At 47.8% G+C, this 27,696-nt stretch overlaps 1 protein-coding gene across 1 annotated transcript; it reads left to right on the forward strand.

The window, feature by feature from the left end:
* Positions 1-101: 101 nt before the first annotated feature.
* Positions 102-27,061, forward strand: LOC136529871 (F-box/LRR-repeat protein At3g26922-like). Its single transcript, XM_066522924.1, has 5 exons — positions 102-424; positions 1,064-1,439; positions 1,559-2,413; positions 2,490-2,633; positions 26,971-27,061. Exons 2-5 carry the CDS (start codon positions 1,065-1,067, stop codon positions 26,980-26,982), a joined length of 1,386 nt encoding a protein of 461 aa, XP_066379021.1. The 5' UTR covers positions 102-424; position 1,064; the 3' UTR covers positions 26,983-27,061.
* Positions 27,062-27,696: the final 635 nt, after the last annotated feature.

Below are 27,696 nucleotides of genomic sequence, written 5' to 3' on the forward strand. Positions count from 1 at the left end.
AGTCATCTCTCCCGGCAGTTGATGAAGCAGATTAGACCTCCCCATCCGCGACGTCGCCCGCAGGCTACGGACGATTGCGAGCGCCTGAGCCAGAACGGGGAGCAGCCAGCCACCTGTGTTCCGTTTAGGCTTCCTCCTCCACGGATCCACCTGTGTTCGGAATTCGGGTGCGTGGCGGCGCGCGGAAAGCTCTGAATCCGGGCGCGACTTGCCTGCCTTCAACCAAAGCGCTCCTTTTTGTCTTTCTGCCGCTGTAGACGCGCCATACGTAGCCGCCGTCGCCTGTCCGCAATCCCTGCCCCGCCGCCGCCAAATCGCCACAGCCGGGCGGGTCCCTTCCTCAAGCCGGCGTCAGCTTTCCTCCGCCCGGCGGTGCCGTTCTAAAATCCGCTGGACCCCGTATTTCCGTCCCCCACCTCCGACGGTGACTCCATGCACCCTCTCGCTCTCCTCCGTGTTCTTCCTCTGCTCTGCTAGTTTCTTCACAGTGCCTTGCTCTTGCTCTGTTTGATGCTCTGCTCACACTAGTTGATGCTCTAGCGCTCCCCTAGTACGTTTTAACTTTCTGGACCTTCTTCATAGTTCATAGAGTCAGTAAATGCTTCAACATGTACATTGGCTTTTATTTTTAAGGGGCTGCTACTTGGTAAAGTAAGCAACTTTATTCCCAGTTCATTGGGGAATTATTGTATGGGCTCCTACCATTGGCTATTGTTATGTTATTTCAGAAGATGCATAGGTTACAAATCATTGCATTTGCCCCATACGTTGTTTCTTTACACCTGATTGAAGAGAAAACATAAGTGCACAGTCCAACATTGAATTATTTCAGCCGTCGGCCTTTTGTTATACTATACTAGATTATCACCTAGTTGCCCAAGATGTCCAAAGGTAACCAAACTTCTATACAGGTGTACCTACAGTAAAACAATTGTTTTGTGGAGTACCCTGCTTGAATAGGCCTACATGTCATTTGCTTTGTTTATACGACTTCCCACTTCTGTTATCGTAATATTAGATTACATTACATCTAAACATAGAACCTCTCCTTATTCATCACTAGAATGGGGAACACTCTGACTCTCATGCTTGGAAGAACTACAATGGAACACTGCCATGCAAAACAAATCTGCCAAGACAGAGCAACAGATGATCGATTTCAACGTTGTAGGCCTCTGATTCTGAGAGCTATATCAGAACACATCCGTTCTAAATTAAACCTTAAAGATGGGCCAGCAGACTGCAAATTTCAACTGTGGAGTATTCTCCTTTGCAGTGCAATTTCAGAACACGCCCATCGTAAATCAACCTATGAAAAGGGTGCAGCGAACAATCAATTGTATGCTGTTCTGATCACGGTTCTTGTATCTTATTGCGTCCATCATGAACAAATTAACAAAAAGGACATAGCAAGTGATCCATTTGAAAACCTTCCAGAGGTATGCTAATGTTCAATTCTCATGGTTTCTCTGGTTTGCATATTACATTGTTAAATTTGTGTGCTACTCTTTATCTAAAAAAAAGCCTGTGTGCTACTATGATATTGTTTCTTCCGCAGGACATCCGATGTACAATCTTATCAAAGTTATCTCTGAAAGAGGTTGTAAGAACTAGTGCTCTTTCAAGGAAATGGAAACGCTCATGGACAGTCTGTCCCAAGCCGAGATTTGATGGGACTACAATACGTAGCAAGAGTATGCGTGGGAAACAACAATATATCCAAAAGTTCATCAGTAATACTAATGCAGTCTTGGCACAATGCCATGGCACAGTGGTAGAAGAGCTTGCGGTAAAAATTGATTTTGACTCCATGCTGGTAGAACATCTAAATAACTGGATTAGTTTTGCTGTATCATCATGGACAAAGTCCCTAGCTTTTGATTTGACACCAGAAAAATTTCGCGGCCGTGTCGATCGGTACAGATTTCCATTTGAACTTTTAGACATTGGATGTATATACCGTTTGCAGCAATTTCAACTCAGCTTTGGATATATCCAGCCACCAATGAAATTCAGTGGTTTCATGAACCTTAAAAAGCTTGATCTGCACCTGGTGCATGTTAGTGGACAAGATCTTGAAATCTTCTTGTCAAAGTGTCGTAACCTGGAGTGGTTGAGTATTATTAGATGCCATCTCAGTGATGAACTAAAGGTTAATGGTCCACTTCCACACCTGCTATACTTGAACGTTGCAGGTTGCGAGATAACAAGCATAGCAATACATGCTGCGAAACTCACACATTTTGTGTACGATGGATGCCCAGTGTCTATTGACCTCAATAAATCTTCAAAACTGAAAACTGCAGACGTGTCTATCTATATAGTAGCTCTTGAGCAAGTTTTCACCGAACTTGCTAATGTGCTTATAAATGTGGAGAATCTGACCCTTGATACTTCCTGTAAACCACCAGAGGTTTGTTGTTCTACACTTTTAGATATGATTTATTGTTTCTCCTTTTCACCGTGATGTTTGATTTACTGTCTTGCAGCTACCCTGTCTAATAGATCACCGATGCAAGTTTTCTCACCTGAAGTTCTTAAAATTGGTGTTATTCTTTAGTGAAGATGTTGGCACCCTTTCTTTGATCTCCTTCCTAAGGTCTGCTCCTTTCATTGAAAAGCTCGAGATGCGTGTAAGTGCTCTGGTTTCCTCTAATGTATATGTGACTATTATTCCTTGGCACCGCCATATAATGTATTTGTACTATACTACTAATTCATATTACCGAAGTAGCTATTTCAAGCATCAGCCATTAAGGATTCATCTCTTGTCCCTTCTCCATATCCTAATTTCAAATAGTCAATAAATTGGATGCATTTTAGAGACTTTCCTATAGCAGACACATGTCTTCAATGAGCATTCTCTCCATCTATGCTTGATAGAAAGCGCTTTATATTCCTCTGAATCCAATATGCCGACACCAAATATTGATCAGTCAACGTTTTTGTGTGATGGGGATGAATGACTACTGGTATAGAATCCGTCAATAATATCAACAGAAAGGTTACAGCAGATACCAAGTATATCCCAACAGGTTTTACTGAAGGTGCAGGAGAGAGCTGATTGATGCAGATGGACTGTAGATTTGTTTACTCTTCTTGGGGTTTAAATGCACCATCCTTGCTTGAAATTAACTATTGTGTCTTGAAAGAGAGAGAAAACCATTCTATTGGTTTGTTCAATAGATTTTTTTTCAGTGGCTAAAATTTTAATTGGGTAACATAATTTAAAAAAAAACTCGACCATAGAGGGGAAGACACCCTCTGGTGCATTCTAATAAGAAGCTGTACCAGGATTCGAATACGGACCGGAAAGGGGAGACCCCCGAGCACACTGCTCTAACGTTATAACTCCCAAGCACACTGCTGTAACTAGTAAAATCATTAACAAGGTGTATATCAGCATTCATCGGCTTTCTCAGGATGAAATGTTTTATTTCTCTCCATCACGTCCTCTTATTTATTGTTTTTCCCTTTGTGGGGGTATTAACCCCTATACCCTTACGGCTATGCTTGGGCCGGCCCGGATCAGGGGGTCTGGCCCACTAGAAGACGACGCGTGGCCTGACCAATCCGTTCGGAATCCCGCGCAAAGGCAGATTTGGAGGTCAAGCAAGATCCTGGTCGGTTAGAATAGGAATCCTTATCCGACCACCTATGGCAATTGTAATTGACTAGGATTAGTTTCCAGATCTGTAACCCTGCCCCCCAGACTATATAAGGCGGGCAGGGGACTTCTCTAAAAAATATCTCTCATTGACATACAACAATACAATCAGACGCATGACGTAGGTATTACGCCCTTACGGCGGCCGAACCTGGATAAAATCTTGTGTTTGTCTTGCGTCACCATCTTGTTTGTAGCTTGCGCATCTGTCTGCCGATAATCTACTACCTTGGGCATACCCCTAGGTAGACTGTCGACCATATTTCGTCGACAGTGACGCGCCAGGTAGGGGGTGTGCGTACTGCTCTCCAGGCGAACAAGATGGTCATCATCCCCGGTTTCATGGCTATGCCGAACGGCCTCACGTTCACCATCGGCCAGATCACCTGGACCACCGGCTCCGACGACTTCACCACCATGACCCCGGAGGAGGTGTGGATTCAATCTGCACCGACCACTGCTTCACCTGCATCGGCTACGGCTTTGACCACGGAGGATCTGGCTCCGACCACAGTGGATCTGGCTCCGACCACGGTGGATCTGGCTCCGACCACGTCAGCGTCGTCTTCAGCCATGCCGACAACCCATCGTCCGCTTCCTTGCTACAAAAAGATGCAGATCGACAACACCGACTTGCTCGACTCCATCGATCGGGTCGGCACCAAACTTGCCAAAACCCTGGCTCTGGTAAGTTCGATTCAAAGTCAACCTAATGAGCAGGTAACTACAACCCACAACGGATCTACCCGACCAGCTCAGGCCAATCGTCCTGCACGACTCGGTACGGATCTCGTGGTCACATCTACTCCTGAAGGGCGCTCCGTTCGTTGCTGGCCAACCCCTGCGACGGGTCTCTGGCTCTCCGAGTACGAATCCTCGATGGAGAACCACCAGGTCCAGCCCTACGACCTGCGCAACTTCGTCAACATGGTCCAAATTGAGGATTATCAAGAAGGATCGGTCCACACAGTTCAAGAGGGTGGCTCAAGCTCCTCGTCTGGCATCGCATCTAATGCCTCCATTCACACCGAGCTCCAGCATCATGCCGATGAAGGCGTTGAATACGATCTGGATATCCCAGACCACGCCCCAGGATTCCTGCGATTCCCATCCTTCCTACCAAGGCGAGGAGACTTGATCAATGTTGTCAGTAATGACGAACCACCGGCAGTCGACGAAACAGAACAAGAAAGGCTAGCACACGAAGCACGCAATATTGACCGGTTTAATCGCCGACAAATTGAAGCCGAGGCAGAAGAGGAGGCCCGACGCATAAGGGTCCAGCCACACGACCTTAACAATGCCTTTGACAGGGTGGGGGACAAGCAGGTCTTCAGGACTCCAAGCGCCAATGTAGCTGTTGCTATGGCGACAATGCAACGACTACCCAACACCCTGGAAACATAGGCAGTTCGTGATGTTATACAAGCTTACCTGACGGCCGCCATGGCCTAGATCGCAGAGATTGTAAATCAAGCTCGGGCTCCATCCGTCTCAGTCGAATCAAGCCATAGCCGCCAGTACTCAAGTCGCTCACAGCCACCCAACCAACGTGGCTCACGCAACAACGACCCATCAGACAACCGTCAAGGCATAAACAGTGGCCATGATGGTGGTCGGGACGACAACCATCGTCAGGATGATAACCGCCGCGACTTTCGGGACGACAACCGCCGAGACAACTGCGATAATCGCCACAATAACCACGGTCGCAGGGTTAATCAGGATGGCAACCGAGATCGCCGTGATGGCAATAACGATCTCCGCCATTACCTCGGAGGACGCGATCTGCGCGATCGCATCAACCAAAGAGCCAATGATCGTGCATCCCACAAAAGCTATCGCCGTATGGAATATGATACTGCCCATGGCCCTCTGGGGTTGAAGCAGTTTACTCTGCACCTTCGCCAAGTCATATGGCCCAAGAACTTCAAGCTCGAAAAACTTTAGAAGTATGACGGCAAGGAGAACCCCGAATTATGGGTCATGCTCTATGAAACTGCGTGCAGATCAGCCATGGCTGATGAGCACGTCATGTCTAACTACTTCCCAATCGCTGTCGGCCATGCAGGTCACCAATGGCTGGTCAGCTTGCCGGCGAACTACTTTGATTCTTGGCAAGAGCTCAAGCAAGCTTTCATCGACAACTTCATTACTACTTGCGAGCAACCCAGCAACAAATATGATCCGCAGCGGATTCGAGACCGGAAAGATGAGCCATTACGCGAGTACGTCCAGCGTTTCTCAGAGATGCGCATCAAGGTCCTGTCAATCTCCGACAATGAGGCAATCGAGGCTTTCATCACTGGTCCCCGCTTCCATGATGCCCTATGGGACAAGCTCCTTCGCAAGAGACCTGAATCAGTCACAGCGCTCCTGGCCACTGCCAAGAATATATGCGGATGCCGACGATGCTAAAAAGATAATCATCGAAGAAGCAGCAAGGGTTCCACGCTCCGACCACCCCCCACACCGCGACGACTACCACGACAACCATGGTCGGAACGACAATTTTGATCGCCACAACCAGCGCAACGACCCCCGAGACCACCGCGACCAGCGTAATCAACGGTGTAATCGCCGTGACGATTACAGGGGTAAGCGTGCTCGGGAAGACGACGGCGAGGTCAACACCGTTAAGAAAGGTGGTGGACGTCGCAACTACGAAGAAGATTACACCAAAGCATTGAAAGGACCCTGCTAGCTCCACCCCAAGTCAAACCATGCCATGGAGAATTGTCGCGTTCTCAAGTCTATCTACACGCATCAATAGGCTCCGGATTCGTCCGACAAGCCTAACGACGCAGGGGAATAGCGCAACAAAGACAACGATGATGACGACGCAGATCCCCGTCACAAGTACGTCAAGCCAACCGATCGCGTCCACACCATCATTGGAGGCAAAGTGTCCATTGAGACCAAACGAGAACGCAAGCTGCTTGCCCGCACCTGCTTGAACGTGGCCAACACCGACAACCTTGTCGCCGATCCACGGCTCCCTCCTTGGTCTCACCGTGAGATCTCCTTCAGCAGAAAGGACCAATGCGTTGCAATACCTGAGCCAGGACGTTTTCCCCTGGTCCTCGATCCTTGTATCAACAAGGTTCAATTCGACAGAGTGCTGATTGATGGCGGCAGTTCCATTGATATACTGTTCAAGAATAGTCTGCCAGCCCTGAAGATAACCTAGGCGGATCTCAAACCATACGAGGCATAGTTCTGGAGTGTCCTCCCCGGACAGAGCTCTACACCTCTTGGGCAGATCACGCTACCTATGTAGTTTGGTACCCCGGACCACTTCCGCACCGACTACGTCAACTTTGTGGTCGCTGACTTCGACGACACCTACCATGTTATTCTTTGTCGACCATCGCTCACCAAATTTATGACCATACCTCACTACAGGTATTTGGTGCTCAAGATGCCTACCGAGAAAGGGGTTCTAACTCTTAGGGGCAACGTATACGCAGCTTATACCTATGAGGACGACATCTTCAAAATAGCAGAGGCTCATGACCTCTCTATTCGCATGGCTGAGACCATGCTTGACGCCAAGAAGACCTTAGCCGACCACCTGGAGATCCCAGAGCTCGAGGCTCCATGCAAGAACATCAAGTCCAAGGAGCACAAGGCGATCCAGCTGGTCGATGGTGATCCCAGCAAAATGGCCCTTATCGGGGCCAACCTGGATCCTAAATAGGAAGACGCGCTCGTCAGGTTCTTGAGGAGCAACATGAGTGTGTTTGCATGGAAACCTACCGACATGCCTGGTGTACCTCAGAACTTGATCGAGCACTCCTTGAATGTCAACGGCAAGGCCAAACCTATCAAGCAGAAGCTACGACGGTTCGCTCACGACAAGAAGAAGGCGATTAGGGTAGAAGTTACATGGCTTTTGGCAGCCAGATTTATCAAAGAAGTGTATTATCCGGAGTGGTTAGCCAACCCGATTCTTGTACGCAAAAAGAATAATGAATGAAGAATGTGCGTTGATTACACTGATCTCAACAAACACTGCCCTAAAGACCCCTTTGGCTTACCTCGCATAGACGAGGTTGTAGATTCAACCGCCGGTTGCGAGCTGCTTTCCTTTCTCGATTGCTACTCTGGTTATCACCAGATCGCTCTGAAAAAGGACGACCAGATCAAGACATCCTTCATCATGCCTTTTGGCGCTTACTACTACACAACCATGTCGTTCGGACTCAAGAACGCAGGGGCTACCTACCAACGCACCATACAGGCCTGCCTCAAAGACGAGATAAAAGACGACCTTGTCGAGGCTTATGTTGATGACGTAGTTGTCAAAACCAAGGAAGCATGTACCCTTGTTGACAACCTTGAACGCACCTTTGCAGCCCTTAATACATTCCAATGGAAATTAAACCCAAAGAAGTGCATCTTTGGTGTTCCTTCTGGTATACTGCTTGGCAACGTCGTCAGTCACGACAGCATACGCCCTAACCCGGAGAAAGTTAAAGCTATCTTGGACATGAAGCCGCCCAAAAAGGTGAAGGATGTTTAGAAGCTTACCGGATGCATGGCTGCCCTCAGTCGTTTCATATCAAGATTAGGCGAAAAGGATTACCGTTTTTTAAGCTACTCAAAGCATCCAAGAAGTTTGAGTGGTCGGAGGAAGCAGAAGCTGCCTTCACACAGCTGAAACAATACCTTACATCACCTCCGGTCCTCAGTGCTCCTAGAGAAGATGAAACTCTCCTACTTTACATTGCGACACCTAATCGGGTGGTCTCCACTGCCATGGTGGTCGAGCGCGACGAGCCCAGCCACATCTACAAGGTACAGCGACCAATTTATTTCATCAGTGAGGTACTCAATGAATCCAAGACCAGGTACCCACAGGTCCAGAAACTAATCTATGCCATATTGATAACATCCCGAAAGTTGAAACATTACTTCGACGGATATCGGGTGGTGGTCATGACCGAGTATCCTCTGGGAGACATCATTCGCAACAAGGATGCGAATGGGCGCATCATCAAATGGGAAATGGAGCTATGCCCTTTCTCCTTGGAATTTGCAAGCCGTACTACAATCAAGTCTCAGGCACTTGTCGATTTCATCGTCGAGTGGACAGACTTAAGCACACCTACCTCTTAGGGCTCGATGAGTATTGGAAGATGTACTTCGATGGCTCTCTCAACATTGACGGCATAGGAGCAGGAGTCCTTTTCGTGTCGCCATCCAAGGAGAAGCTCTGATACGTCCTCAGAATCTATTTCCCGGCGTCTAATAACGCCGTCGAGTACGAAGCATGCCTGCATGGTCTACGCATTGCAGTCGAGCTCGGCGTCAAATGTCTCTATGTCTATGGAGACTCAGCCCTGGTTGTCAGCCAACTCAACAAGGACTGGGATACGACTAGCGAAAAGATGGATGCATACTGTAAATCGATCAGAAAGCTAGAAAGCAAGTTCTATGGCATCGAGTACACACATGTGGTCTGGGACAAAAATCAAGCAGCAGATGCGCTGTCAAAGTTAGGATTATCCCGAGCTACAGTCCCACATGGCGTATTCATTCAAGACCTGCTCACGCCTTCCATCGAAGAGGAAGATCCCACGGTTGACAAGCCTATAGACCAGCTTTTGGTGGCTATGGTTCCGGCGTCAAACACCATCGAACCACCTCCAACCACTAAGGAGCCTGACTAGAGAGTACCTTTCATCAAGTACCTGACAGATGGTAGCGGTTACACTGATCGGATAGAAAACGAACGCCTGATGCGTCGCAGTAAGCAGTATCTGCTCGTTGATGGCAAATTGTGGCGCAAGAACGCAAAGGAGAAAATCTTGATGAAGTGTATAACCCAAGAGGATGGCGAACATCTTCTGGACCAAATCCACTCTGGCTCCTGTGGCAACCACACGGCCTCGAGAACACTGGTTGGTAAGGCTTTCCGAGCAGGGTTCTATTGGCCGTCCACCATAGCCGATGCAGAGAAGCTAGTCCGCTATTGTGAGGGTTGTCAGTTCTTTGCCAAAAGAATCCACGTACTAGCACACGAGATTTAGACAATACCGGCCTCTTGGCCCTTTGCATGCTGGGGACTGGATATGATCGGCCCCTTCAAACTGGTTCCTAGGAAATTTACATGTGTCTTTGTGCTGGTCGACAAATTTTCTAAGTGGATAGAGTACATGCCTCTAGTACAGGCATCTTCAGAAAAGGCTATCACGTTCATTGACCAGGTCATCCACTGCTTTGGCATACCCAACAGCATCATCATTGATCTGGGTACTCAGTTCACCGGGAACGCTTTTTGGGACTTCTGCGATGAAAGAAGCATAGTAGTAAAATATGTCTCGGTGGCGCACCCTAGAGCTAATGGACAGGTCGAGAGGGCAAATGGTATGATCTTGGACGCACATAAGAAGAGGATGTACAGAGAAAATGACAAAGCTCCCGGAAGATGGCTCAAAGAGTTACCAGCCATGGTCTGGGGCCTCAGAACCTAGCCCAGTCGCAATACCAGTGTATCACCATACTTTATGGTTTACGGTGCTAAAGCAGTGCTCCCAGCAGATATAGCCTTCAGATCAGCACGGGTAGAGAACTTCGACGAAGACAAGGCCAATGAAGCACGGGAGCTAGAAGTGAATAGTGTAGAAGAGAAGCGGCTCGATTCTTGCGTACGTACAGCCAAATACCTTGCTGTTTTGCGCAGGTACTACAACAAGAACGTTAAGGAGCGGTTCTTTGTGGTTGGGGACCTGGTCCTGAAGTGGAAGACGAATCAGGCTGGTGTCCACAAACTCGCAACTCCATGGGAAGGGCCCTTCATGATCAAGGAAGTTACACGACCAACGTCTTATAGGTTAGCTCACCTGGACGGTACGGACGTACCCAATTCATGGCACATTGACAAGCTTAGGCGTTTCTATGCTTAACTACTAAGATATGTACTCCTCTTGTACTTTTGATTTAATTCAATAAAGCTATTATGATTTCTCTGACCACTCTAATGTGTCACTTTGAAGTCTATTGTTATCCTAACTCAACCAGTCAAAACCGACCACCATTTCTTCCTGGGTTTTTGGAGTAGGCCCTGTCTCTGGTTCTTCCCAATGCGTGCATGGGATCTGCTCTCTACGCTAGGGGTGATCGGCAGGTCCCCTCTGGTTTGACTTGTCTGCGTCTACATGTGCATAGGCTACGCACCTCACACTCCGACCATAGGACAAACCGGGGCCATACAAACCTGTCAGGATGACGTGTCGACTAAACTGGTACAACTAAACAGAATGCTAACATGTTCTCACTTAGTTACACCAACATGAGATCCAAGCTTAAATATGTTTTCCACAAAACAAACAAGCTTATGCTGATATATAGTTATGTTATTACAAGCTTGCCTGAAAAGGTCTAAGTTTACAATAACACAACTACATCTTCTTCTACAGCTATAGCCTATACTATTGGCTGGTTGGGTCACGCGGCACCTGCTGCTCGTTGGGCCTGACATCATGCTCGAGTCCCAGGGACTCTTGTACTGGTCGAGCTTAAGGAGATGGCCCCACTAATGCCTGGCTGATCGAGACTACAGGCTTCGCCGGTTGGCTCAAAACTGATAACGTTTCCAGCTGACTTGTTGATGGCATACCCTGTATAGGTGCTATCCCGCCTCCACATAGGTTAATGTCACCAATTTTTTTTTGAAGACAAGTCCAGCTAGGTCATCCGAAGCTCCTCAGCCTTGTCTGGATCTAGGTATCCAGCCTCCAGGCGCTTGAGATCGATCAAGGGGTAGTAAGCACGTACCATGCTTAGCACATGTGCGCCTGTGTACTCACCCGCCTCCTTCACAAACTCTTGGAACCATCCCCATGCCTTTCGGCATCTATCGACCAGTCCGAGCTACGGCGTCCATGTCACGTCCTCTGTAAGTGTTGGGTCGATAAGGCTGAGGACCGACAAAATGCCCGTTGCCACCTCCTGGCACCGGTCTTTCCATGTGTCCCAATCCTCGGTGATCTCTTGGCACCGTGCCTTCTAGCCGTCACGATCTTTCATCACGGCTTCCATATGCTTCTTGGCATTGACTTTTAAAACTGCAAACCGCACAAGCCATTAAAATGTCATACCACGACAAGATAAAGCGGGCAACAAAAGTGAGCAAAGGGGCTTGGAAAACTTACTTTTCAGTTCCTCTTTCATCTTGGTCGTGTGGTCCCAGAGCTGCAACTGGTCGTGCGCCAGTTTTCTATTATCCTCCTTCAGGCGATCACACTCCACGACCGCACGATTGTTCTCCTCTCAGAGACGGACCACTTCGGCTTCTAAGCCTGCACTACAGCTGTTACTACCAACAACGCAACAACACTTGTCATGCACTCGTTATGATAAAGTGACTACTTACTTGTTCTTTCTTGCTCTTTGTTACTGAGTTGGATGACCAGGTTTTGGTTCTGGGACTCTTGCTCCGTCCTCTCACGGTTGGTGGTTTCAAGTTGGTGGCGCAAGCGTTCCACTTCCGCCGTCAGCTCTTTATATCTTGCAGTGATCCCCTCGATCTGGTCAAAGCATTTCTTACGATACCTTGCGGTCTTCATTAAGTCCTATGTGCAAAAAGCTAAGTAAGAAAGTTTGACTACACAGCAAGATCAGGTGATGAAGCAAAACATACCTGGACCTCCGTCACCAGTCGTTTCGCCGCTCGTTCAACCTTCTTGGTCTCTTTGACCTCTGGGATTTCCTCATGAACAACCCATTGGTCATTTCGCTAGCGCGACACATATACATGTTGTCGCTTGTCCTGTGGATGACCCAGGACCTCTTCTACTTCGTCCTCTTTGGCCTCCTCTTCTAGTATCGGTGCTGGTCCAGAGTTGGCAGCTTCTGTGATCACTATGGCCTTTCCACAGGCTGCAGCATCGACAAATGTGCTCTGTGCTATCACCTCCGGCCGCTGCTCCTCGATCTGTTCTGTTACTCTTGGTGCTGAGGTGTTGCCCTCAGCAGGATTGGTGCTCGGAGCACTTGTGCTTGGCTCGGCTCTTCCCTCGACCACCTACTTGGGGACTGTTGTCTGGCTGCTTGTGTGCTCAGGCTCCGGCGGACCTTCTGCTATGGTTTCCTCCATGGCCGGCTGCTAGGCAGTCTTCTCTGAAATTGCTAGTGGAGCCATGCTGATCCTGGCTAGTTGGTCCGGATTTTCGGTGGACGCCAACCTAGTATATCCAAGATAAGTTCAGAAGGCAACCGTAATCAATATAAATTGCAAGCTTACATCAAGGTTACAAATACTTACATCTTGGAAGCACGGAATGATGTGGCGAAGGCGCGTCTCTTCGGCCGTGCTTGCTCCATGTGCTGTGCGGGTGACACCTGGTCTCGCTCTACATCTAGCACCGACGCTGGGGCTTGGTGCTCGACCCCTCTGCCACTTGTCCTCTACGCTGCAGTGGTCGGCGATGTGGGTCCCACCAGCACGGAGGAGCCACCTTGCTCTGTTGGCTCCAATTGCCTCCTCCTCTTTCGAGGAACGAGTCAAAGGATGTCTGCATCCTCTCCCTCCTCTGTGTCATTGTTCGATAGAGTAAAGATCGCCTGATGACGCTTGCTGGCCGCCGGCCGCTTACCAGCAGCTTTGGCCGCTGCCTCCTCTCCAACTTCGAGCATGGCCCAGTCAACGTCTTTGACCCCGGTGCTGGTCTGGGCGGTTGGGTCGGCAACTTGTGGCCCATCTACACCAGGGGGTGGCGACACAAACATTATTGCTCTATCCCAACCATTAATATGGGAAACAAATAGGAGTGAACACAGTAAGTTTCTATTACAATATAAGACTACCGGTACAAGACAAGATGAGTTACCTTTGGGGGAGGTCGGGCGAGCTTAAAAGCGTGCTCGATGTCGCTCAATCTGGCGTAATTTGGATCAGCTAAGTTAAATAGCTCTCCAATTCTGGCTCTGACTTCGATCTTGTCAAGCGCCTCCTGCCTCGTCCTCGTTGGGTCTGCGCTGCCTTGGTACTCGTAGCCGGGATGTACCCTCCTCTGGCAGGGCTGGATCCTTTGGCTAATGAAGTTCCCGACCACGCTAGGACCATCTAGTTTCTTCCATGGGATCATCCCAAGTATTTCTAGAATCTGTTCTAGGCGCTCAGGCTTCTTCGACCAGCTAGTCCTCTTCTCCAGAATGAACCCCACGTCGCACAGTGTGATCGTGTTCGACTCTTCGCGGATGTAGAACCACTTCTTGTACCAGTCGTCAAGCGACGTGTTCCATGGGCAGTGCAGGTACTGGGCCTTCATCCCGTCACGAAGGTTGAGGTACACACCTCCGACTATCTTTGAGCCGCCGCTTCCTTTCTTCTGTAGATAGAAAAGATGGCGAAAGAAGTCAAAATGGGGCTAGAAGCCACCATATGCTTCGCAAAGATGAATGAAGGTGGAGACAAGGAGAATCGAGTTGGGATGCAGATTGCAAATCCCAATCTCGTAGTATAGACAGAGGCCCTGAAGGAAAGGGTGCACTGGAACCCCAAAACCCCGCTTAAAGAAGTCTTCAAAAACCACTATCTCACCTAGTTGTGGATCGAGGTACCCTTCGCCCTCCGGCGCACGCCATCCTATGAGTTCCTTGTTATGGAGTACTCCCATGATGACGAGGTCTTCAATGGTCTGCTCGTTGCTTCTCGATTTCCACCACTCCTTCGCCATGACTCCTGCTTTCTTCTGTGCGTCACTTTTCGCCATGGATCTGGCCTTGCTGATGAACGAGGAAACGGGGGAGGATTGATTGGTGGTGATTTTGGAGGAGCTAGGGTTGGCAAGAGGAAGAAGGCTGCAGCTGCGAATGGTAATGGGGTTCAGTAAAAAGTAACTTACCAATTCTATACTGTATTTAACCAAGATTTCTACCATTTCGTCTGCCCGAGATTCTTGGGAGACGTGTGCACACGCCATAGACGGTTGTTCTCACAACCTTGAGATCTATGCCAATATATGCGTCACTTTGTTATCAGCGTATGCGCCTCTTCGTTACCAGTGTGAGAGGGCCCACGCTGACACACCTACTTACAAGTGCCACGTAACTATTTGCTTGAAAAGACAAGGCAGTATGACATGCTGTCCCGTCTACTTTTTTGACTAGACATGTCAGATTGGATTTGACAGGGCAAGTAATTACATAAATACAAAAGATAATAGATCAAGTGGTATTTGGTTCTTCGCCGCACCTCTCGTGCTCAGGGACTGCTCGGGGACTGCCCAGACCACTACCGTGCTCAGGGACTGTCCAGACCACTACTATGCTCGGGGACAGATTAGACCACTATCATGCTCGGGGACTGCTCAGTCCACTACCGTGCCCAGAGACTGCTCCGACCACTACCATGCTCAAGGATTTTTCTAACCAATATTGTGCTTAGGAACTATTCCGACCACTGCTCGGAGACCGCTCTCCTCAGCTACATGTGATTTGTACTCACATACAGTCGAGAGGCATTTATTTAGACCTTGCTACAAGGCTTATACTTCGCCTTCCAGCAAGCTTGGGGACTACATCGGTACGATGCACCTACCGGTGCATCTCGTATTGCTTGCACGACGATTGGATTCTTAACTTCAGTAGAAATTCTTTTTAGACCCTAGCACCACATGCCTATGTCACCTACTACTAGGCTCGGGGACTAAGTGGGCACATTTCACCTTGCGGTGAATGTGCTTATTTTATCGACCCATACGCTATGACTGTTCGCCAAAACTACTATTGTCCAAGGGTCACTTACATTTCTTTTTAGAAATATAAGTGGGCACACTTGATAAGGAAAGAAATCTTTTTCCTTTTTTCTTTAGAGCACCATGCATTCTTCGGACAACCGGAATCTTCGGCTATAATCATGGTCTACTGCTTTCTGTTCTGACCAGAATGCTGGCACATTTAATTGGTCAATGTTTCAACCAGTTGGAGATGACATGAAGACGGATCGCATTAGTCGAAGGAGATCGAACGACATGTCGCAGCATAATACATGGTGCTCGAGGACTAGCTGTGGGGGTATTAACCCCTATATCCTTACGGCTATGCTTGGGCCAGCCCGGATTAGGGGGTCTGGCCCACTAGAAGACAACGCGTGGCCCAGCCAATCCGTTCGGAATCCCACGCAAGGAATCAAGGCAGATTTGGAGGTCAAGTAAGATCCTGGTCAGTTAGAATAGGAATCCTTATTCGGCCACCTATGACAATTGTAATTGACTAGGATTAGTTTCTAGATCTGTAACCCTGCCCCCTGGACTATATAAGGTGCGTAGGGGACCCCTCTAAAAAACATCTCTCATTGACATACATCAATACAATCAGACGTGGGACGTAGGTATTACGCCCTTATGGCGGCCGAACCTGGATAAAATCTTGTGTTTGTCTTGCGTCACCATCTTGTTTGTAGCTTGCGCATCTGTCTGCCGTTAATCTACTACCTTGGGCATACCCCTAGGTAGACTGCCGACTATATTTCGTCGACACCCTTTAAACTACTGCCTTTGATTTTTGGGTACATAAAGAGCTCTTGTTAAGCTTCCAAAATGTCTTAATTTTGTTATTCCAACTTACAGTTTAGCATATTTGCCCCTTTATATGTGGGAGATGAACCGATCACGAGATTTCCGCAGTGTCCACACAATTATCTCAAAGACCTATTCATTACTGGATTTGAAGGATCTAGTGGCTAGCTTGAATTCCTTTTGTACATGGTGGAAAATGCTCCTGCATTGGAGATTTTAACTATAGATAGGTTGGATATAATAGTGAAGCAAAGGCGGTGGGAAGACGGTGAAAATGAAGGAGATCAAGCGGCTTCAATTCATAGAGTAGCCATAAGATCTACTGAAGGAAAGATTTCACCCATGTGTTGTATAAGATTGCTTTAATGGTAGTTGAAAGCTCTAGTTTGGTTTTGGTTAATTGATGAAACCCTAAGTGCTAACCTAGTTTATCAAGATGATTATGAGATAGGTAGCACTACTCCAAGTGATGAAGCAATGACGAAGATCATGACAATGGTGATAGCATGATGATGATCAAATGCTTGAACTTGGAAAAGAAGAAAGAGAAAAACAAAAGGCTCAAGGCAAAGGTATAAAATGTAGGAGCCATTTTGTTTTAGTGATCAAGACACTTAGTGAGTGTGATCACATTTAGGATTGATAGCCGTACTATTAAGAGGGGTGAAACTCGTATCGGAATGCGGTTATCAAAGTGCCACTAGATGCTCTAACTCATTGTATATGCATTTAGGATCTAGTGGAGTGCTAACACCCTTGATAATATTTGTGAAAATATGCTAACACATGTGCACAAGGTGTTTGCACATGTGCACAAGGTGCTAACACATTCGGCGCTTTTGGAAAAATGAAATTTCTATTTTCTATTGCGTCGGATGCAAAATTCTTGGTGGTTGGCACATTTGAGCAAGGGTGAAAGAAGTTAGAGTTGAAATGGAGTTGGTCAAAATGATGCTGGCGTTGGTCTACTGACCGGACGCTGGGTCACTCAGCGACCGGACGCTGAAAGGCTGCGTCCGGTCTAGCTGTCAGACGGCACAGTGGCTAGGGTTGAGCACCGGACGCTGGCTGCGTCCGGTCAAGGTGGACCGGACGCGTCCGGTCGAAAAAACATGCCTCGGGGAGCTTACTGGAAACGACCGGACGCTGGGGCTTCAGCGTCCGGTCAGTTTTGACCGGAACGTCCGGTCAGCTTTGTAGTCGTTGAAATCTGACGAACAACGTTTGAAGCTGGTGATGCGTGGCGTCCATCGGGCGACCGGACGCTGAGGGCCAGCGTCTGGTCGGTATGACCGGAGCGTCCGGTCAGAGCGTGTTTTGCCCAGTGAAGGGGTACAATGGCTCTATTTGATGGGGGCTCTATTTATAGCCCCATGGCCGGCTCAAGGGATAACTCTTGCACATTTTTATTGAGATAGCAACCTTATGAGCTTAGCCAAAGCCCTTCCACTCATCTCCATCATTGATCCATCATCATTGTGAGATTGGGAGAGAATCCAAGTGCATTGCTTGAGTGATTGCATCTAGTGGCACTTGGTATTCGTGTTGCGCTATGGATTTCGCTTGTTTCTCTTGGTGGTTGCCACCACCTAGACGGTTGGAGCAGCGGTGAAGGATCGGCACGAGTTGGTGATTGTTCGTGGCCGCCTTCGGTGATTGTGAGGGGAGTTGTACCTTCCCCGGCGGAGCACCGAAAGGTAACTCTAGTAAATTGCTCGTGTCATTGAGTTACCTCACTTGTGGGTTGGTTCTTGCGGTGTCAAATCATGTGGACGAGGTTTGTGAAACACCTCTTAGCCGCCGAACCACCAAGTGTTGGTCGACACAACGGGGACGTAGCGTGTTGGCAAGCACGTGAACCTCAGGAGAAAATCGATTGTCTCTCTTCTTTGTCATTCTCCCGGTGATTGGCTATATATTCATCTTGTGATTGGTTCATCCTCTACACTTCGGTATAATCACTCTACTCACTCATTTACATTCTTGCAAACTAGTTGATACAAGCTCTTTAGTGTAATTAGAATTGAGAGCTTGCTTTATTATTTACATTCATCTAGTTGAGCTCTTTAGAGTAGCAAGGTTGAGAGCTCTTAGTGAGTAATTACATAGCTAGTTTGTGTGCCTAAGTATTCATTGCAACTAGAATTGTTGGATAGGTGGCTTGTAACCCTTGTAGAGCTAGAGCAAGTTTACATTACGCTATTTGTCATACTAATCAAATTGCTCTAGTTGATTTGTAGATTTTTAAATAGGCTATTCACCCCCCCTCTAGCCATATTAGGACCTTTCAGTAGTGTAACACGCCTGATGATCCCCAACTACCCAACTACTGTAGGATCGAATGGGGCCAATCTGAGGGGTTGGGCGACGGCGGCGTGCTGTGTGGCCACCCGGCTGAGGGTGGCTGGCGGCGGCTTGGCTGCTATGGTCGGCAGCCTGGCAGGGAGGGGCGGTGGCCTAGCTAGAGAAGGTGGCGGCGACTGGGAAGAGAAGAGAAGGGCGGCGCAGGGAGAGAAGGGGAAGGGAGAAGGGATACAGGGATTAACCCTAAACTTGCTTAGTTTCTCATTAAGCGTCTCCCTCATATATATAAGGGGGGTTACAATCACTAATGGGCCTGGCCGAATAGCCTAACTATCTATTAAGGCTAAATTATAACAAATCAGCCTATTGCCCTTTACTTGCCACTAACTGTAGACTTAGGATGTTGACTCCTCCTAGTGTAGGTCTTGCCGATCATGACATCTCTCTCTGCCTGAAGAATTAGCTCGTCCTCGAGCTGAAATTCTAGGTAGACTTCCCGAAACAGCTCAGCATCTTCCCATGATGATTTGGCTACTGGCTGGTTCTTCCATTTGATCAATATTTGTAGTTGGCCTTGGTAGATTCTAGATTTCGACATGAGTTCTGGTTCTAGAATAGTTATGCCTTCATGCAGGGTTGGCAATTGTGCTGGTTCTGTTGGTGGTGGGCCGTTGTGTTTCTTAAGCATGTTGACATGGAAGGCATTATGAATTCGAGTGTCGGCAGGTAGGTTGAGGCGGTAAGCAACAGAGTTGATGCACTCGCTGATCTGAAATGGCCCAAAATATTTAGGGGCTAACTACCCTTTCTGTATTGTGGCTATTGCTACTGCTGATCGAGTCATCAGTTTGAGCCATACCCAATCGCCTATGTTGAACTACCGGTCAGTATGCTTCTGATCATAGTGCTTGCTTTAGTAATTGGAGGCAGAGTTTGGTTTGTTCTAGAAATCTGTCACGTCAGGAGATCGTCAACTGATTGTATTATAGCATCACCTGGGCTGTACAATTTCAATTGTGGAGGATGTCTTCCATAACCAGTTTGAACGGTGTTGTTTTGATGGATTGGTGGTATGCTGTATTATAACAGAACTCCGCCCAAGGAAGCCATCGTATCTCATCTTTGGGTTTGTCACTGGTTAAGCATCTAAGATACATAGTAATAATTTTGTTGACTGCCTCCAATTGACCATCAGATTGTGGGTGGTAGGCTAATGTCATCTGCAATTTCACTCCTGACAACTGAAAGAGTTCTGTCCACAACCTGCTAGTGAATACCACATCTCTATCGCTGACAATTGAGTGGGGGCAATCCATGGAGTAGAACTATCTCTGAGAAGAAGGTGTGAGCTACTGTGGTTGCTGAATATGGATGGGCCAAGGGGATGAAGTGAGCATATTTGGATAGACGATCCACCACTGTTAGGATGACCGATTTACCTCTCCCACCTTTGGTAATGCCTCAATAAAGTCCATGGATATATCTTCCCAAATTTGTTCTGGTATTGGCAGTGGTTGTAATAATCCAGCTAGAGGAAGATGTTTCGTCTTGTTGCGCTGGCACATCATACAATTACTGACGAATTGTTGGATAGTCTGTTTCGCTTTGGGAGTGTGCAAAGTCAGTTTGAATCTATGGAGTGTTTTCTCTGATCCTTCGTGAGTAGCATCATGAATAGCGTGAAGTATATCGTGAAGAATTGGAGAGGATGCTGGAACATGTACTCGCCTTTTATAAAGAATGAGTCCGTCCTGCAGTTTTCAAGATGGAGAGAGTCCTTTGCTGATGGCAGCAACATTTTTTGTGGCCTCGTCATTGGTGGATACTTCTTCTTTGAGTTGGTTGAATATTGGAAATTGGATCTCTGATAATGACATTAGTGATGCTGCAATCTCTTTCTGGGATAAAGCATCGGCCACTATATTGTGTCTGCCCGGTTTATATTCAAAGAGAAATCATATCCTAATAACTTACTGACTCATTGATGTTGTGGGATTGTTGATAGTCGTTGGTCTAGGATGTACTTTAAGATGTAATGATTTGACCTAATTATAAATGTACGGGCCCAAAGGTAGGGTCTCCAATGCTTAACTGTTGTGACTAGACCAATTAATTCTCTTTCATAAGCTGCTAATTTAGCATGTCGTGGAGCAATCATGCGACTGATGAAAGCGGTCGGTCCTGCTTCCTGATGTAGCACAACACCAAATCCCACCGAAGAGGCATCACATTCGACAATAAATGGTTTATTAAAATCAGGTAGCTGGAGTACCGGTGCTGTAGAGAGAACTATTTCAGTTGCTCAAATGCTGTTGTTGCCAATTCTGTCCACCTGAAACAGTCCTTTCTTAATAGTTGTGTGAGAGGTCTAGCAATGGGGCCAAAATCTTTGATGGATTTTCTGTAGTATCCCGCCAATCCTAAAAATCCCTTGAGCTGTTTCATTGTTGTTGGTTTGGGGACAAGAGGAGATAGCCTGTATTTTATCTGGGTTGACTGCCACTCCCTGGTCTGATATAACATGGCCTAAGTATCCCACCGTTGTTTGGCCAAATGAACATTTAGATTTTTTGAGATATACTGCACTCTTTTGAAGGATTGATAATACCTTTTGTATGTGGTCCACATGTTGGTTCCAGGTTTTGATGTAAATTAAGATATCATCTAAGAAAACTAGGACAAACTTTCGGAGGTAGGTACCCAATATATCATTCATAAGTGTTGGAATATTGTTACACATGTATGGTAGGCTTGTATAGTAAGCTACCGTTGGTGTCTATCACCTCCTGTAATTTAGCCCATTGGCTTATATATATTGGCGCCCCTGGCTGTTGCCCAGTGTGGCCTTTGCCCCCAATCTGATCTTCCCACTCTAACATGGTATCAGCCGCATACCCGATCCTCCGCTTCTGCTGATCGCACGCCCAGGCCACGACTCTTCTTCCTCGCGCCGCCACCCCTCTCCGCGCGTGTTCCCCTCACGACGCGTCCACCCACCCGGTGGCCCGTCCTCCTCTCTCTTGCCATGGTCGACGACGAGATCATGCCCGATCCCACTGTGGCTCTTGCTGCAGCCCTCGCCGCAGTCCTTCCTGCCGTCGCCCCTCCGAATCCTGCTGCCTCTCTCGCCACCATCAATATCAAAACTCACCTCCCCATCACACTGGAACTTCACCCGCCCAATTATCGTGCCTGGCGTGAGCTTTTCACCACCCTCCTCGACAAGTTCGGCGCTGGTCACCACATCGATGGTATGCCGGTGCCTGACCCAGTCACGCCGGTGTGGACGACGATGGATTTCTCTGTCCAATCCCTCCTCTACCCGTCCATCTCTCCGAAGCTGATGAACAAGGTGATGATGCCCGGCGCAAACACCCGCACCATCTGGCTGGCGATCAAGGCACAGTTCCAGAACAACAAGTCGTCGTAGGCCCTTGCGTTGGAAGCGGACTTCCGCAATCTCGCGCAAGGCAACCTTTCCTTCTCCGACTACAGCGAGCGCCTCAAGTCGTACGCCGATGGGCTCGCCGATCTCGGATTCCCCATCAATGAGCCAACTCTGGTCCTCACGCTCATTCGAGGCCTAAGTCCAACTCTTCGTCACATGGGGACCCTCATCAAATCCTGGGATCCCCTGCCGACGTTCAGCACTACGTGCTCCATGCTGGAACTTGAGGAGGTGGACCTCAAGACACCGCAGCCTGGCGAACAAACAGCGCTGGTGGTGGCACCTCAACCACCAGCGCCCTAGCCGCCCGCTTCCCCTTCGGCGCCCCAGCAGTCCTCTTCTACGCCGCGGAACAACAACAAGAACAGGAACAAGAAAAAAATTGCAACAGTGCGCCATCCTCCGGCAGGTCTAGCGCGCCTAGCGGTTTCGGCGGTTTCCGTCCGTTCCTGAACCCCTACACCGGCACCTTCCAGATGTGGCCAATGCAGCCTACCCAGGGCGTGCTTGGTCCACGTCCCAGCGTTCCGCATCAGGCCATGTTCATTGGCACCCCTCCCGGATTCCCAACTTCCAGCGTGCCTGCAGCAGCTGCAACGACGTCCGCCATGAACACCTGGGATCCCACTGCCTTGATCAACACACTGAACTCCATGACCCTGCAGCAACCCGATTGGTTCATGGATTCCGGTGCGTCCTCCCATCTCTCCAACGATCAGGGTATTCTCTCCTCCACTTCTCCTTCCCACACACCCACAAATATTCTTGTCGGCAATGGCTCTTCCATTCTCATCACCGCTCGTGGCAGTGTTGTTTTTCCCTCTCCTACCCAGTAGTTTTCTTTATCCAACGTTTTAGTTTCTCCTCAATTAGTCACCAATCTTATTTCCGTGCACCAGTTTACCATTGACAACCTTGTGTCTATGGAATTTGACCCGTTTGGTTTGTCTGTGAAGGATCTAAAAACTAAGGCGCTGCTCTATCGGTGCAATAGCTCCGGCGATTTGTACCCTTTCTTCACGCCACCCACCTCCACTCGCACCGTGTTGCTGGCTCTTGCAGAAGACATTTGGCATCGTCGCCTTGGCCATCCAAGCGCCAAAGTTCTCTCTCAATTGAAGTCAGCCAACGCCATCTCTATCGCCCCAGATAAAACACCTGCCACTCCTTGTCATGAGTGTCAGTTAGGAAAACATTTTTGTTTGCCGTTTTCTACATCTTTAACGCGCACTCAGCGCCCTTTTGAGATTATTCATTGTGATTTGTGGACTTCTCCGGTTCCTAGTGTGTCCGGCAATAAATATTATTTGGCGTGTTTAGATGATTTCACTCATTATCTCTGGACATTTCCCTTGAAACTAAAATCTGACACTTTTTCCACTATTCATGATTTTCACACCTACGTGTTAACACATTTTCAGTGTCATATCAGTTTCTTCCAATGCGATAATGGTCGTGAATTTGATAACCACGCTGCTCGCTCATTTTTTCTTTCCCAGGGAATTCGGTTCCGACTCTCTTGCCCGCACACTTCACCACAAAATGGAAAAGCTAAGCGTGTCATCCACTCAATCAACAATATTCTTCGAACATTGTTGATTCAAGCCAGTCTTCCTCCCGCCTTCTAGGCCGATGCCTTACACACAGCCACCCACCTCTTTAACCTCCACCCCACAAAAGTCCTCAAAAATCTCACTCCACACCAGGCTTTGTTCGACTCCAAGCCGTCCTATTCCCACCTCCGGGCTTTTGGATGTCGCTGTTATCCCAACCTATCGACTACCACTCCTCACAAACTTGCGCCACGATCCACCGAGTGCATCTTTCTCGGCTACCCCTCCGATCACAAGGGCTACCGTTGTCTTGTCTCAAGTCTAACAAAATTATCATGTCCCGGCATGTCGTGTTCGACGAGCTCACATTTCCTTATGCCGCTCGTACTAGCACCCTTGCCTCTTCGTATTCATTTTTGGATGACTTTGCAGATGATGATACAGTGCTCCCTGGTTGTAACACCCCTGGTGTTACGAGTTTATTTAGCACCGCGATTTAGGCCTAAGAAAAATTTTCGAAACGAGTTTTTCGGGTTTTTAATTTAAAACGTACTTGCTGCGACAAGTGAATCCCGTGTGACTTAGTTTCGTGGACTCAAATCAACGCTCAAGATAAATTACGCAGTGTGTAGAAATATTTAGGAATGTCCGACGACGATTCTAGAGAATGTTTTGTTCGGTTAGATTAAGCATGAAAATTAACTTTTATAAATAAAATAAAATCCATTAATAAATAGAACGATACATATAAACTCACGGGTTTATTTTGTTAAGCACGAACTGACGAGAAAGAGAGCGCAACAGCTTCATTTATTTTTTCGGCGTGCACCATACTCGCCTGGAATCCAACACGGTTCACTGCGTCCGGCACCGTCTTGCATGTCGGGCACTGTCCCCGGAGTCTTACGAAGCACACAGGCCACGCAGAAAACACTGCGGCGACGTGGAAAACACTGTAGCATCGTAGAAACACTGTTCATCCGAAAAAGCCACGGTCGTGCGCAGCATCGCTTTGTTACCTTTAAGCAAGCTAGTTAGCCGCTAACCTTACGACGCGTCGCTGTCGCGCCTTCGCGTCGCCTGCCATTAAAAGGTTATGCCGAGCCGTTCTGCTCCACTGCTCACTTGCTTCTCTCAAATCAAGTTTCTCTGTTCTTGTCTGTGAAAGTTGCGTCTATCAATTTCTCCCGAGCTGCAATAATCAGCTGAGGTAGCTAATCTGCAATTGATCTTCTTATTCTCTAATGTTTCCTTGACCTGTGGTCTCCTTCCCCATTAATTCTTTGACCTGCATGAATGAATCAGCACCTCACCACCAAGCATGTTTAGCCCAAAGCACACTCTAGTCCTGATGTGCTCGTCAAGTCCAAAGACCACTCAATGTCCATCATTTGAATTAATGCACTCATGACCAAAGACCCACTCCAAGTTCATCATGTGAAATCCAATTCACATGACTAGCTAGCCAAATGCCAGCTCCACCTCCAGCCCCGCATCTCCTGCCTATAAAGGACGCGCCAAGCCTGTCGAGCCATCCCACTCCGCCGCTCACCATCTTACTCTCTAAATTGAGTTTCTCTGTTCTTGCCTGGGAAGGCTACGCTCTGTTGATCTCCTTCCTCGAGCTACAATAGACCAAGGTAGATAGTCCCCATACATCCCCTACCTCCTTTCTACCTCCCCATGCCCTTAGATTTGGATGTCATGGCCAGAATCGCCATCAGGCGAAAGTCCAGCAGCTGTCCATGGTGGACGAGCTGAGGAGCACAAACACTCGGTGCTCTCTGTGTCTCTCTCGAAGAATCCTAGCCGTATACCCGCTCTGCTCTTTGTTTAAGTCCACAGCAGCAGCTTGTCCTATGCCATGTGCTAGTAGCAAAGCCGAGAACCAACTCAGCTCCTATACACTTAAAGTCAAGAGTCATGAGCCATTAATCCACTCCACCCATTTCTTTATTCCTTTTCCCTTTCTAATAACCTGCGGCAGCTCGTGGCCACTAATCACGTTTCATTTTCTCTCCTCGTGATTAATTAGCAGCCACCTTGCACAATTAATATCTCCACTATGCTAACTCTGATTCCATCACTTCTTCTTCCTAAATTCATCTAAAATCGAAACCCACCTATCCATAAAAGTTTCATAATTTTTGGAACGCAGTTGAATTTATGTGAATATTTATTTGGGTCTGTTTGCCGAGTACCGCGAGTTCGACGCCGTCGGAGGGACGTCGATGGATCGTGGAGTCATCGGGAGTTGCTGGAGAAATGGTATTTTTGGAAGCGTGGTTGGATTTCTAAGAATTTTGGCTGCCGTTGATTATTTACATCTATGCATTTGCATCAATACATATCATAATAGGAACAACGGTGGATCGATGGTATCAACTGGAGTAGATGAAAGATGATGTTATGGTGATCATACCACGAAGATGGAATGCTAACTTTTGGTTATATTTTACCCAGGCAAGCCCTGGTGCATAACCCCTACTTTCTGTAGTTTAAATTATATTTGTGCATTAAGTTTTGAGGAGTTGATTGAAACCCACTTGCATATACATATCTTTATCCTATGAGTCTTACTAGTATGATAGGATCGTGTAGATTGCTATGCTATAGGACTCCGGTAGAAGTCGAGTGATTGCCTGTCACTCGCGAGAGATAGGAAATATATTACTGTATTACTATCACTTGGAATACATAAAATGGTGGAAATGAAAATGGTGACCGGGCAGGGATGTGGTTTGGGTATTGGTGGGTGTAAGAAGTTGTGTCGCCGTGGAGGCGGGTCATAGCTTGGTTACACCGTTTTCCCTGTCTGGTCGGTTAAGGACCGATCGTTGCATATGACTCTAGGCAGGTCACAGACTTATTATCCCGAGCACATACTTGTGTATGGGCGCTAGGAAGACTTATTGCTCTCTTGTCGTGGATCCGGCTCTTTCTGGACCGACTGTTAGGGTTTTATTTTGGTGGAGGAGGTCCTTGCACCGCACTGAGTCCGGGACTCAGGGGCGGGGGCTTGGAGTCCCAGTTTGGATGGGACCTGGACACCCAGGATAGGAGAGTGATGGGTTGGTCCTGCTTGTGCCTTGGGTACAAGCGGGGCGTGTGTTTTCGGGGTACCCAGCTGGGGGCATTGATTCACGAATCACCGGGAAATCTGGTACGACTTGTCTACGGTTTAGCATCGTAGTAAGAACTGAAGATGAAAGATGAAAGATGGAAAAGGAAATCGGATTGCTTACCACCTGCTTGAAAGTAGCACAGGTGCTTACATAGAATGGTTAGTTAATGAACCAATGCAGCTATTAATAAAAATCGAATATAAGGACGCACGCTTAGTAATGCTTCCTGTAAATGCAACCCACAAGCCAGATAGCCTTGCATATCTTTAGAGTCTTTTCTTTTCTCCTGTCGGGTAAGTCTTGCTGAGTACAATTGAGTACTCAGGGTTTTATTCCCCTGTTGCAGGTGATAGGTTGATGCTAGAGCTGACCCTTGTGTGTGGATTCCTCCTGGTGGGCTCAGCGAGGATTCCTTTACGTCGCGATCGTAGTTTTTATTTATAACTCTCACCAAATGTTTTTATAAATGAAAGTTTCATAATCTGTTGTAGTAGTTTATATATCAATACTTCATCATATCATTAATAGATGTTTATTTCCACTATAATTCTGATCACATATTTAAATTCCGCTGTACATTAAATTATGTATAACTCTGATAATATGATTATATTCCGCTGTTATACAATAACTATTATACTCTGATGTTGTACTAAAAGGGATGTATGAAATGGTTAAGAATGATGTAAGCTTTGTTCTCTCATTTGTGATCCTGATGGCAAAAATATGGATTTTCAGGTTCTCCCCTAGGGTGTGCCCGACGGAACCGAGTAATTTAGTGTTCTCCCTCGAGTGCTTAGTGTCTAATGGAAGACAAGCACTCCTGTGAGGCATTAGATTAGGTGGTTCTGCCACACTGGTGCTCCTACGCCTCTGCCCGGCGTGCTCGGCTCACTGCCGGCAGGAGGACCTGCCCCATCGCCCGGCACACCTGGATCCACGGCGCCACACGGGCCTGCCCCATCGCCTGACACGACCGAACCAGCGCCATCCTCGTCGCAAGCTACTACAAGAGTGCCGGCGTCGCTGACTAGGCCAGCCCCGATGCACAGCGTGCCCGGTTCAACGTCAA

The sequence above is a fragment of the Miscanthus floridulus genome, chromosome 19, assembly GCF_019320115.1.
Source record: "Miscanthus floridulus cultivar M001 chromosome 19, ASM1932011v1, whole genome shotgun sequence".
NCBI lineage: Eukaryota > Viridiplantae > Streptophyta > Magnoliopsida > Poales > Poaceae > Miscanthus > Miscanthus floridulus.